At 48.3% G+C, this 14,074-nt stretch overlaps 1 protein-coding gene across 3 annotated transcripts in view; it reads right to left on the reverse strand.

Annotated features, from left to right (window-relative positions):
- Positions 1-11,830, reverse strand: part of ACSS2 (acyl-CoA synthetase short chain family member 2) — a 79,592-nt gene extending 67,762 nt beyond the window's left edge. The window contains exons 1-2 of one of the 3 annotated variants that reach the window (XM_038369545.2): positions 11,593-11,830; positions 8,734-8,929 (exon numbers count right to left, since the gene is read on the reverse strand). In XM_038369545.2, the coding sequence (XP_038225473.1) occupies positions 8,734-8,929; positions 11,593-11,716 (320 nt within the window). In that variant the 5' untranslated portion in view covers positions 11,717-11,830. The remainder of the gene's footprint in view (positions 1-8,733; positions 8,930-11,592) is intronic. The other 2 variants (XM_038369544.2, XM_038369543.2) reach the window with 2 other exon arrangements.
- Between the last annotated feature and the right edge of the window lie 2,244 nt (positions 11,831-14,074).

Consider the following 14,074-nt stretch of genomic DNA (forward strand, 5'->3'; position numbering starts at 1 on the left):
TCTGGGAAGTTTCCTGCACTGAGGGCTTCCACCTCAGATAGTGCAGAAGCATTTTGCAGTAAGAACACCCAGGAATTGGCCTTTTGACAGACGAGCTATGGAAGCCTATTGGGCAATGAAAATGTCCATCTTGATACCCCACACTAGTAGACTTGGGGCTGGAGATATGTTGCGAGACTCCCCAGGATTGCACCCATTCTCAGTAGACTCTCTCTCTCCCCCCCCCCCCCCGTTTTCTCTGTCTGGGCATTAGCCTATTTAGTCATTTTTTCAGGTTTTCTTCCAGGATCCCTCAATAGACTGAAAATTTTGAAGGGTTTTTTTATTTCCTGTTTTGTGCCTCTTCAAAAGACAGCCAGTCATTAAGAGTCACTGGCAGAAACCATCCCCACCCAGATGATGGGTAAGTTTGATCCACAACATAAAGGCTTCTCTCTGCTTCATGTTTTAATATCCAGCTCTGTCTTGGTGCTTCTGGGGCTCCCATCAATGAAGCATCCAGCAGCTCACACACACTAATGGGTTCACCCTCCACAGCTCTGTGAAGCAGGGCAGTATTCTTGCAAGATTCAAGGAATGTCTCTCATGCACTGAAAAAGCTGGCACTGCCGCTGCGCCGAGTTTCAGAACAATCCCCTGGAGTCTGGAACTCTCAAATTGCACAACTAGGCTACAACACACTTTTACCCTCATTTTTAAGGACAGCAAATGTCTGGGTTATTCAAATATATCTGCTATATTTTACTGTTTACAGCTTTATTCCAGCCACTCTGGGTATGTGCATTAGCTGGTTATTTCTGGCAGGATGGAGAGCACAGAAATGATTGACAGGGATGGACTGTAGGGGGTTACCAACAGCATGGTACATGAAACAGCAACGCTATACACAACGGGCTGGTACTGGCCAGCTGAGTTCATTAGAACATCATAGGCAGTAAAACACGTGGGCTGAAAGATACGTCATTTATTTCAACAGAGCTCTTAGTAAACAAATGTTACCCTCTCCAATTTCCAAGTGGCATTATTTCTCTTAAAGAGCATCAGGTCAGCTGTGCTGTGCCTGCACCAAGACAATCATGTTTAGAGAGGCCAAGCAGTTGGGCACAAGATAAATCAATCAGGGAGTTATTAAACTGAAGGATGAGCGTTGAGGAGCCTGCATTCATCACCTGCCCAAAGTGAGACTGAGAGTGGGATTTTCAAAGGGGCCCAGCAATGGCCTAACTCTGCCCCACTGAAGACAATGGGAGCATTACAACAGCCTGCAGTGAAAGCAGAGCTAGGCCAATGCAGAGTGCTTCTGAAAATCCACCCTCAATGTTATAGCAACACTGGTCCAATGCTTGCCTTGGGCTAGCACCAAAAAGACTGCTACCATGATTGGGGCTCAAAGTTAATACGCAAATGACACTGACGGGTGAGGTGTGTGCTGATGTGTCAGGTTGCCCAGAAGAAAAGGCAAAAGCTCCTCAACCATTTATGGTATGAAGGCATTTGGAAGCCTTACAGGTCAGAAACTTTAAAGAGTAAGGCATGGTGAAAACACAACCTACAGCTGCCATCACTTTAATATGGAGGGGTAGCCTATGAAGACTGCATACAGAGCTCCATCCTAAGCTGTGCGTGAGGCTGCTCAGACGGAGATGGTCACCAGCATGCAATGTGCTTGTAGTTTCCAGGGGCCACTCTGCCAACTCTGAAAGTTGATAGCAGCAATACGTTCCAATCTATGCTCTTGAAAATTTGCCAATGTGGCCCTCAGCTGGGCAAAATGCTGAGATTCTGGAGAACTTTATAATGTGCAGAAAACCCCAAGTCCTCCCATCATGTATACGTCCACATCAAGGTCATCTACTGTCCACATTGGCAGGCTGTATTAAATAACTAATCTCTCCAGTCTCCTGGTCCCCTATTAACAACACTTAGCAGCAGTCAGGGAACACTGTCTGGTTTTTCCAGCACTGCATTTCTAAACCCACTTAGCTTTCTTCCTTTCAGAGAGATTTATTTGAAGAATTTTGGAATAAATGCCCAAATACTCTGGTTATCAGCCAAAGCAGTAGCGACTCTACCAGATACTTTCCCCTCTACAATTCATCCTAATATTTGCTCCTTCTTAACACAGCATTTTATGTTTACCCCAGATTCAGACTGGGCAAGCCCATTACTTGTAATATCCTCTTTTTCTTTTTTAACAGAGCTACAGTAAACTGCCAGAATTTGTTACTGTCTCTGCTTCCCCCTTTTAAAAATGATGATTCATATTTCATGCTCAAGAAAGCAAGTGACCAAGACGTTCTTAAAATGATCAGAGCCGGCAGGCGCCATAGAACTCTCAGAGCTATGCCACTGTCCCACCTGACCAGCAGCATGCCAATGCTACCCCAATCCTAGGCACCCCTCACTGCTCTGCCAGCGCCCCTTGGTCCTCATGTGCAGCAACCCCTAGTGCTCCAATCCCACTTCTCCCTGAATACATCCCCAGGCCCCTAAATCCCAAATGGCTGTCACTGCAACTGTACCATGGACAGGCTGTCTTTCTCCAAGAGGCCAAGTTACATGCTACAGGTTCTCCTACACACAGACCAAGGTTTAAAAAAAATCCAGTTACTTACCTACACTGTAACTGTTATTCTTCGAGATGTGTTGCATTATTTAATCCGCTCCAGGCATGTGTGCACCAGTGTACTCAAGATAGTACACTGGGTATGCACCCCTCTAGAGTGGAATAGATGTGGGCAATCCCTGGAAGGGCATATTTCTACCTTGGGAATTAGAGGTCAGGGCGGTATTAGGTAACAAAGTTTTGCCTTTTAACCCTCCTGTCTGGTTTATTTATTTATTTTTAACACCTCAAACTACTGAGGCAGTGACATAACCCTGTGATCTCAAAGAAGTCTCCGCACCAGGTAACTAACTGCAATGCTGCATTTAGGACAAAGATCTCTTATTTCAGACAAATGAATTATCTGGGGCACATTTCCTGGTTTTCTGTTGCTTTATAGGCTGTCGCAGCAACACCAATCACAGAAAGAGGAATCACAAGTGGCAGGGGACAGGAAATAAAAGTATTTTCAAATGTTTCCAGGCAGCAGGAGATGCCCAAGAACGATCTGCAAGGAGAAGAAACTGAAAACATCTTGCATTTACTCAAGATGGCTGCTGTCTCTATTCCTGCTGGAGTTTTGTTATCGACAAAGAGAGTCCTATCAAAGGAAATAAAAGTGATATGCACCATGCACGCAGAGGCAAGAGATCAGAGAGATAACTGCTGCCCTTTGTGACAAAAAAGCAACCCCATGTGGGCAACAATTACACTTCTGCCAGCGGTTACGACCCTGACATACCATCAAGCCTACAACTCTGCTCTGGCTTTCAATTCCCACCCCCCAGCAGCTCTGGCCACTTTACAATAGTCTTCTATTACAAATTTCAACATTAGTCAATTGCAAACAATCCCTCTGGGAGGTCTGGTGACAATTAATAGAGCTATATCACCCCACCAGCAACCTCTGACTAACGAAACCAGGCATGATTCTCCTCTCTCTCACGCTGGTGTAAACTGGGAGTAATGCCACTGCAACTGCATCCAAAGCACTATGTCACTCTCAGTCAGGTGTGGGAGGAAAATCAGGCCCAAGACCTAACTTTTGGTATTCCCTTCCCAGGTTTTTATTACCAGACCCTACATTACACACCATCATTGCCAATTGCTCCTCCCCAGAAAGCACAAAAACCACATCGCATATTTATCTGCACCACGTTCTGGAGCTAGTCATTGTCAATAATTGGTGACCTATATTCCATCATAATCTTGAATTCTCTCCCTCTTAACTTTGCAAAAATTTAACCACCTGCCTCCAAATTAGCCTGACAAGAGCCCTCCCAAGAGGGAAGATTGATAGCAAGTAGTCAAGGTATTTCCCGATCTAGGGATTCCCTAGAACTGGATTCCCAAAGTTTTTTCCCGAGGCCCACCTGTGCAGCTGCAATAGGCACCGTGGCCCACTATTAACCTGCATCTGTCAGGGAGGGGGCACCCTGGGCATGCATGGCCCCTTGCCTCAGCAGGGACTGGGGCCAGTGAGAGGGTGAAGGGTGCAGGCAGGTGCCACAGCCAGTCCCCGCCAACACCCTCCACCTCAGCAGCCTGTTGAATGCCTTGAGCTGGTCATCTGGCAGCCCTACCTCAGTTACCCACCCAGCACCCTGGCGTGCCTGACAGGCACCCCCTGCCTGGGAACGAGGGAAGGGGTTGGGGGCCGCCAGTGCTAAGCACAGACAGGCACTCGGGTCAGGCCCACCTGTTACCTTGATGGTCCCAATCGTCCACCACCAATCCTCGATCCCTGGTGGGACTGTGGGGCTGACAGCGACACATCGCTGGATGTGGCAGCTAGGGAGCGGGGCTGGCCACGAACCCTCCTGCTTCCTTCAGCTGCCATGGGAGCCACCACTTCTTGGGGCTGGCTCCGTCTATTGACCCTCTGCCTCCATTTCACCTTCCAGGGGCGCTGGGCTCCTCTGGCCCTTGGCAGGGACCATCACCGGCCACCACTCCACCAACGTATACAGTTTGGGGGGCTATGCGACACAATACTGCCAAACTCCGCCTATGGCGGACCATGTGGGATTGTGTTGCAGCCCCCCATTTTGGGAACTCCTGCCCTAGAAGAGCTGTCTTGACTTTCAGAAGAGTTTCTCAATGTCTTTTTGGCATGTCATAGCTCAAAAATACTTGGATCTAAACTCCAACATTTGTATTGCAGAGATGGCTGAGTGCTTTTCACTAATGTGGGGGTGGAGGGAATAGTTATAATTAGTTCTGGGGGAGCAATAAGTACTTTAAGTTGTGTGCATATTCCCAGTGTACAATGCTCACCCTCTGACCCTCACAACACCTGGTTACAGACTTCCTAAAGGTCCACTCCATAGCTACTGTGCCATATTTTCCTCAAGTCCATAGCCACATGTGCTTTATGTTCCTTATACTACTTACTCTTGGGGGAATTCTGCACCACTGCATATGCACAGAATTCATGTTTCCCTGCAGATTATTTTTTCTCCTCACAAAATACATGCTGCCAGTGAGGCACTACAGTTACACCTTTCGCCCATCAGGTGCTGCTGTGACACCAGAACAGAGGTCAACTGACTCACCAGCCGTGGTAGCCAGCCATGGAGAGGAAGGAGAGGCTGCATTGCTCACAGCACCCTGCCCACAGGGCCAGGTGAGGAGGCACAGGATATGGGGGGTGGGCACGGGGGGGGGGGAGACAGACAGACAGAAATACACATGGAGCTGCTCAAGGGTCACATAGACTGGGGTTCAGAATGGCTAGTGGGGGGGAATTCTGGGACAGGGGCTGAATGGGAGTGGGGTTGCAGGGCCACATGGGGACGGGAGTGGAGGGGGTGGCGGTGGGACCTATGGGAACAGAGGAAGATATGCCCAACTAAATAGGAGAGGCTAGGGGTCAGCTAGCATCTGCACGGGGGAAGCTCCCCAATTCCCTAACAACCCTCCCCTGCCCCAAAAAACCCTGTTCCATACTTCTCCCACCCACACCCAACAACCCTCCAAGTTCACTCCTAGGCTCCTTCCCCGCTTCCCTCTCCCTCAGCGCCTCAATTACCCGACACCCCCAAGTCTTTATACTGCTTCTACAGGGTGCAGGAAATACATTTCTGTATTGTAGTTTAAAAGAATGATTAATGAGAGTTCTGTATTAATATACTTAGTGAGGAATCTATTTGTCAAAAATTATTTATTGAATCTATTTTGTTATCTGTATTGTTACAGACATACTTGCTGACAGGTATTTTGAAATAATTTACCAAAATAATTGAAACCGGTGTGATTATATTGTGTTATTTTGACAAATAAAATATGCAGAATTTTAAAATATTGTGTGCAGAATTTTTTATTTTTTGGTGCAGAATCCCCCCAGGAGTCACCGCTGCATGCACATCATACAGCTACAGACATTCTAACACCAGCTTCAGAACAAGCAGGTCATGCCGGCTTTAGAATGTTCATAGGCAAGCCGAAGATTTCTCCCACAATATATTAATTTATGACCCTTGTGTGCTACTAAAATTTATTTTACCACCACCACATCAGTGCTACAAGATGTCCAGAACCAATATTTACATCTCTGACATCCACTGTGGATTTCTCTGGTGTGTCAGACACTCTTATAAAGCTTGTCAAATCAAATCCAAAGAATTTCAGGCAAACAACTTTTTTTTTTACCCTTACTGAAGGTTGAAATCGTAGGTTGCTGACTGCCTGTCAGAACCTTCTACATGCAGGTTTATATGAAGTCGGAATGCCCAGCCTGAATGAACAAAACATGCACACGCATATAGAAAATCCTGGCCCAATCGCCAACCTGCCATACAGTTTGTAAGATGTGTACTTTTACCTGAATGAGTTTACAATAGTTTTCATAAGGAATTTAAAGAGTCATTTTAAATTAAGAAAAGCTGCAGAATTTATTCAGTATGTATGTGAATAAATATTTTTCACCAACATGTAGGCCTATCTATACTAATAAAAATTACCAGTATAACTATTTCTTAGGGGGTGTGATTTTTTTTTTTACTGAAGTTACATTGGTTAAAGCTTTTGTGTGGATACAGTTATATTGGTATAAAGGTGACTTATACCAGTCTCCTCCCCATACAGGAATAGTTATGACAGTATTAAAGTACCTTTTTACTGGGGCCATGTCTACACTACAGACTTCTGCCAGCATAGCCACGTCAATCGGTATGAAGAGGTGTGATTCCCCAATTGACATAGCTATGCCAGCAGAAGCCCCTAGCAAGGACATAATTATACCAACAGAATTGTATTTTTACCAGTATAGCTTGTTTGCTCAGGATCTGTATGCAATAAGCTATACCAGTAAAAGCACAGCTTTGGCCAGGATAAGCTATGTCCACACTAGGATCAGTATACCTGTGATAGCAAAGAACACCTAGTGTGGACATGGTCCAATATACTCATATAAATGCATCCAGTCTAGAGGGTTGTACCATTTTGACTGCAGTACTACACTGTACAGCTTCCTTCCATACTACCATTGGTTCTTACCACATAAGCTCCACAACTGAGGATTCTATGCTTAAAAGGTTCATATCTGTTGGTGGGGGAGTTGATATCTTTGTACTTGGAGGCACGTGTCCCTTTGAAAGGCAGTGTGGAATGACCATGCCCAGCTTTTGTATATTATAACCAAGTACATGTTTTTTAGTGGACTGCATGTGACCCTAAGGAAATCAGGAGTCATGGGAACATAAGATGTAAACAGATGCAGTCTGGTTCAAGTGATACAGCAGCATGCGACCCCTTCAAGATGAGTAAGGTAGCCTAACTACTATTACATTTTGGGAGTCACTGATAGCGAGTAGTCTTCATCATGGCACCTTAGCACCAAATCTCCAGGTTTTCTAACAATTGCTCTTTTGGTTCAGGATGGGAATTCCAGGTGTAAATAACTCTACAGAAAGTGTTTTCAGAACTGTTACTGGCCTAAACTTTCAGACTTTTCCTCAATGAAGTGTTTTGCCTGGGGCTAAAAGCAAAACACGCAATGCTTCAACAAGAATGTATGAAAGGCACATGGACTCAACGGCACTGACATATCCATGCATTACTTTGCTTTCCACACAAAATTCAGACTTTTTCACCTTGAGCCTGCAGCTTTGCCCAAACAGCACAAGACTGGAGCCAGGAGGTGGGTTTCACCCTTGTTCTGACACTGATTTGCTTTGTGACTTTGCAGAAGTTTATATCTGATCCTCAGTTTCCTCATCTGTAAAGTGACATTTATCTGCTTCACAAGGGTATGTAGGTGCTATCAGCCAGTGACTGAGGTGGGACTAAGACATGGGAGGTCCCAGCACTTACTCATCTAGACCACAAGGACTCTAGCAATGCACCATCTTCTCAGCATAGCTTTTACATTATTTAGAAAATCTGCATCCGCTGACTGCAAGCTTCCTAGAATACATGCTCAATTCTAGGCCAGGCCATTTTGGAATTCTGACAAGCCAGCAAAGAAAGTTAAAATGTGTTGTAGGGGATCTCACCACTTCATGTTTTTGCATGTAGACACCATGGAGGTTTGAAGAAGTTAAAGAAGTTAACTGGGAAGCTAACTCTAATCATATATATGGAAAGAGCAGAGTCTCCCCGTCATTTACCTCTCAGGTCATTATGTTTTACCATGTACCTTAACAGAAGTCAGTATCAGTTATATGCTTTACTCTAGGACCATAGTTTTCAACCTTTTTTCATTTGCAGACGCCTAAAAAATTTTGAATGGAGGTGCAGACCTCTTTGGAAATTCAACCTGTGGTCTACGGACCCCTACCATAGATGTCTTAGACTGAAAACTGACTGAACAGAATGAAACTATAAATGTTCCATGTGCGTGGCACGGCATTTGATGCAGCGTGAGAAAGGACGCTAAACTGTGGGCTTCTACAGTAACGACAACAATTCCGGGTTTTGACCTGTAAGTGGGGGTATTCACATACTTTTGATTGATCAGAAAAACGGAATGCCTTTTCTGGGATCTGAAACTTTATTTTCATAGTCACCTTTCGTGGACCCTTTAGACAGTCTGCAGACCCCCAGAGGTCCACGGACCACAGGTTGAGAATCACTTCTCCAGGATTACATGCAGACACTTCTATGTTATAATAAAAGCAGAACATTACCAGTAAAAAGCAATTTTGTCCCCAAGTTTCTTTTCATTGACATTTCTATCCAACAGGTTGTAGCAGATGTTGGTTGTAGCCCCTTTCATCCATTCAATAAAGATTTTCCCTTTTGTCACATCGAAGTTGTACTTCAGAAAGGGTCCAGAGTGTTGGCTCCTCCAGTAAAATTCCTTAGCAATGTCATCCCAAAATTCTGCAAAAGTAACACAGTCAAACCTTAAGTGACAAAAATGGATAAAGACACATTTAACATCTGAAGAAAAAATTCAGTGGTCCTTCCTAGGAAACAGAAATAGGGTTAAATTCTGTGGAGGCTGCAAACCTGCTACACTTCATGCAATGAAAGTTTGCATGAGCTAAGGCTTCTTTTAAAAGCAGCCTTTACCACCTTCATCACGTCCCCCTCTAATACTCTCTCTTATACAAAACTGGTTCTACTGAGATTACAAGACATGGTGGTGCAGCTGCCACCAAACTATTCTTCAAGTACATGAAAGCATTTTACCTTCTTCCAAAATTTGGAGATAATGTTACATTTCAACCTTGCAATTTCTTCTAATGTTCAAGAGATCCGTCTCCCGCTGTGTCCTCACACCATGCAGATTGTGTAACATGCCCACTCTTTCCAGAACAAAACCCCACCCCTTTTTCAAGAAGCAGATATTTCTACTAGCCCACTCTGAGCTTCAAATGCTTTGAGTCATGGAGAGTAATTCCTGGGAACATCACCATTTCCTGTGGTTCTAGAAAATTAACTGTATGTCCATAATATGGACTGGTTAATATGATCTCAGATATGGACAGCAAAGGCACCACGCTCACTGACAGGTTTAGAAGCACCGGCATTTACCCAAGAGCAATGTTTGACACAACACGCACAGTTCTGATGAAAAACGCTACACCTACTTGTACTGTGCAAGCACAGAGTAATTTTCATTTGATTACAAGGAAGTATCAAAACAGAGTGACAGCCCTGGGAAATGTACCGAGTGCATCACCTCCAAGGACAAGGGAAAGATATCTGCGAGGGGTGGCCTAGCAGAGCATAGGAGAGATGGCATGCAGAGACAGTGGGAGGTGAATAACCAGCCAGCCTACTTCTCTAGCAAATGCCTCCTAAAGGACCTCCTCAAAACCAGTATTTGTCCCTCCCCACTGCCAAACCATACAAAATACTGCTGCTAAGACAATTCCCCCCATGCCCAGTTTCCACCATAATAAGCCCCTGCCCCCATCTTTCAATCCCTCCAGTGGCTCTCCTCCTCCTTCCCTATATCGAATTCAAGCTTGTTCCCACCTTCAGAGCCCTGTATAACTCTGCCCCCTCTACCCAGCCACCCATGACTCATTCCCCCTGTCCTCCCCGGACCTTCCACCTCACTGCCCGGTCCTCAGCATCTGACACAACTGCCCATGCTTTCCTCCACACCGTGTCCAACATTCAGAAAATCCTTCCTGAGCTTGTGTCAACCCTTTCCCCATTCCCAACCCTCCGGGAGAGAGACCCTCTGGGGTGCCATTGTCACGCCTGAAAAAAAGAAAAGGAGGACCGGTGGCACCTTAGAGACGAACAACTTTATTTATGCTCACATAAATAAATGTAAAAAGAAAAGGAGGACCGGTGGCACCTTAGAGACGAACAACTTTATTTATGCTCACATAAATAAATGTAAAAAGAAAAGGAGGACCGGTGGCACCTTAGAGACGAACACATTTATTAGAGCATCAGCTTTCGTGAGCCACAGCTCACTTCATCGGATGCATTTCTCACGAAAGCTTATGCTCTAATAAATGTGTTCGTCTCTAAGGTGCCACCGGTCCTCCTTTTCTTTTTACATTTATTTATGTGAGCATAAATAAAGTTGTTCGTCTCTAAGGTGCCACCGGTCCTCCTTTTCTTTTTGCGGATACAGACTAACCCGGCTGCTACTCTGAAACCTGTAAATAAATGTGTTGGTCTGTACGGTGCCACAGGTCCTCCTTTTCCGTTTGCGGATACGGAGTAACGCGGCCGCCGCTCTGAAACCTGCCACTCCGGAGTGACTTCGGCATTTCAGTAGATTTGTGGGCACAGATGGCTGTTCGTGGCTGCCGCACCCTAGGTCTGCCCAGCTGGTGATCTCCTTAGAGGGGGACCTGTGCGATTGTTACGTGTGCCCCGCCCGCAAAGATAAGGCTCATCTTGGGGGCAGGCAGACCGGCAAGGCGGGGGGCAGAGGGCGCCGGCCTTCTGGCGTGCTCGCCCTCCCGACCGGCCGCCCTCGAGCGGTTTTGCTTCCTCACACCGCCCACGACAGCCCGCGGCGAAGGCGTGGGACGGCGCCGCTTTTCCCGCCGCCCCGCGAGCCGGGAGAGCGGGAGCCTCGGCCCCTCGCAGCCGCCTCCTTGAGCCGAGGCGCCCCGCCGCCCGCGCGAAGCCCCGAGCGGCGGCTGAGGAAGCGTTTCGGCGCCGCCCCCTCCGTGCCCGGCGGCGTGGCGCTCCGAGGAGGGCTGGAGGGAACGAAGGGAGAAGGGGTGTCGGTTCTGGCTCCACAGCAGCGTCCCCTAGGTGAGCGCAGGGCGGGAGGCCCGGACCCAGGGAGCGCCGCTCTGCGGCGGCCGAAGAGCACGGGAAGTCCGGGCCTTCATTTGTGCCAGCGCCGAGCCCCGGCACCTCGGGCCCTTAGTAAAGCACGAACGCGGCGGGCGCCCCGCAGCGCTTTCGCTGCCGGTCCCGCCTGACAGAGGCTCTGCCCGGCGGAACGACCCGCGCTCGGCTTTGCGCCGCGCCTGCAGGCCCGGGGCGGGAGAGGCGGCCGGGCACAGCGGGGCCGGGGCTCCGTGCCCGGGCAGGCCTGGCCCCGCCCCGGCACTCACCGTGCGGCTCCTCCACCGAGCGGCGGTAGCGCTCCCGGTAGGCGGCCAGGCTGGGCACGTGGGCCTCCAGCGCCAGGCTCGGCGGCGCCCGGAACAGCCTGTCGCGCTCGGCCGGCCGCGCCATCCTCCTGCCGGGCGGCGGGCAGGGCACTGAGCGGGGAGCGCACCGCGCCGGAGCCGCCCGGGGTGTGAGGCGGGCGGGCTTGGCCGGCAGGGCCCGCCCCCGGAGCCGCCCCCCCGGCCCAACGCGCCAGGGGATCCCGGGCCGGGAAGCTTCCGCTTGGGGGCGCTTGGCCCCCCCCCGGAGTAACCCCCCCCCGTGTCCCTACGCGGGGTACCCCGCCCCCCCGTGTCCCTACGCGGGGTACCCCGCCCCCCCGTGTCCCTACGCGGGGTACCCCGCCCCCCCGTGTCACTGGTCGGGGTACCCCGCCCCCCCATGTCACCACGCAGGGTAACCCCCAGTCCCCCCAGTGTTACTGTCTCTGTACCCCCGGCGCCCCCGTCACTGCGCAGGGTTATCTGCGCTTCTCCCCCCGGAAGAGTGTCTGACCGGGACTCGGGACTCACTCCCCCACATTGCCCTGGAGCACTTAGCTCATCGCTGTGGAGGAGCAGGGTTTACAGCAGAGCAAAGCAGGAGGGAGAGCTGTGCGTGTGCTCCCGCCCCCCACCTCTGCTGAGCACAGTGATCTCCAGCAGGACCCCACTGCCATCACTTCCACTATTGACACCCCACATCGATCAGGGGGCTGGCTGCACAATCCTCATGGCGCTCTCAGACAGTAACAACTGAGCCCCAAAGCTCTGCCAGTCAGACCAACTTCAGGATCCCCATTGCAGGGGCAGGGAGCAGAGGCTCAGGGAACTGAAGTGACATGCCCAGGGGCTGAAGAAGTCAGTGGTAGAGATGGCCTCGGAGGGGAGGTGCTCTAGATCCCAGCTCCCTCCATGGCATCCCGAGGCCTGTCTAGGGAGAGAGAACTACTTGGGTAAGGTGACAGGTTTCAGAGGAGCAGCTGTGTTAGTCTGTATTTGCAAAAAGAAAAGGAGTCCTTGTGGCACCTTAGAGACTAACAAATTTAAGTTTTTCCACTGAATGCATCTGATGAAGCGAGCTGTAGCTCACGAAAGCTTATGCTCAAATAAATTTGTTAGTCTCTAAGGTGCCACAAGGACTCCTTTTCTTCTTTTACTTGGGTAAAGTCCATTTTCAGTGCATTATTATACTCCTAGTTAATAGCGCCCTCACCAGCTCTAGGTGGGCTTGACACCACCCACCTTCACAATCCTCTTGGCTAAAATCCCATAAACAAAGCTGGTGACTTTAATTTCTAAAATTGGAGGTCTCATCCCCAACCAAGCTACTGCACAGGAGTAATAGAGTTGTCCTTAATTACTTAGAAACCATTAGGCTGATGCCCTTTCATGACTTCAAAATGTGAAATGTAGGTGCTCTTGTGTTATCAGTGCCCTGCAATGAGTGTAGCATATTCGAAGACTGACTTAAAGGAAACTTGGAAATGAATGAGGTCAATCTTTCATTCAATCTATTATATAAGTGTCTTATATTGCATTGTGAACACAGAACAAGGTAATACATCTGAAACACAAAAATAATAATAGAAGGGAAATTCTTTTGGTTTCTCAGTGACATTTACCTGAACAGGGTTCTTTTACTCCTGCGGGAATTCTGTGCCACTGCTCAATGCATAATTTTGCAGAAATTAATGTGTGTGCACAATTTCCTTTCCCCCACAGAAATGGGGGCAGAGAAACAGGAATTGGGTTTCCATAGGGACTTCTTTAACTCTCTACTCCTGGGGAGAATTTTTGTGTGCCTGTATTGTTAAAGACATATCAGCTGACTAGTATGTCTGTAACAAATAAATAAAAAAAAGAAATTGAATTTTCAGAATTTTGCAGAATTTTAAATTTTTTGGCACAGAATTTTTAATGTTTTGGCGCAGAATGCTCCCAAGAGTATTCTTTGCTATGTAGTAGTTCAAGTGTCATGACTGATCCTCCAAATGCAATTTGTCACATCACTCTTGCCTGCACTGTAGCCAGCTGGGACTTCATTGAGATTTGAGATGAATTTTCCTGACACTTTTAATATTTTTCCCATAATGATTAAGATGATTGAAACACCTTTGAGCATACAAAAGGCTGGGATGCCACCTTAAATACCCAGAGAGCCTTTTTACAAGGTAGGAGTAAGCCTGTGGTCTTCATGGCTCTTGTCTGATGCAAGGTGAGAGATGCAGGCCCGCTGACAGAAATTCCGGGCCCCAGGGCCAGGGTTGTCCCTGGGGGGTGAGGCCGGGGCAGAAGTGACGAATCCCTCCAAAGCGTGGGGCCCAGAGCAGTTTTGTGCTCCTAGGTGCCCTGCAGCCCACCCGGGCGTCTGGGGGCCTCTGGGCCCTTTTAAATCGCCTGGGTCCCTGGGCAATTCCCCTCTTTGCCCCCCTCCCCCATCAGT

This window comes from Dermochelys coriacea, chromosome 13, assembly GCF_009764565.3.
Source record: "Dermochelys coriacea isolate rDerCor1 chromosome 13, rDerCor1.pri.v4, whole genome shotgun sequence".
NCBI classification, from domain to species: Eukaryota; Metazoa; Chordata; order Testudines; family Dermochelyidae; genus Dermochelys; species Dermochelys coriacea.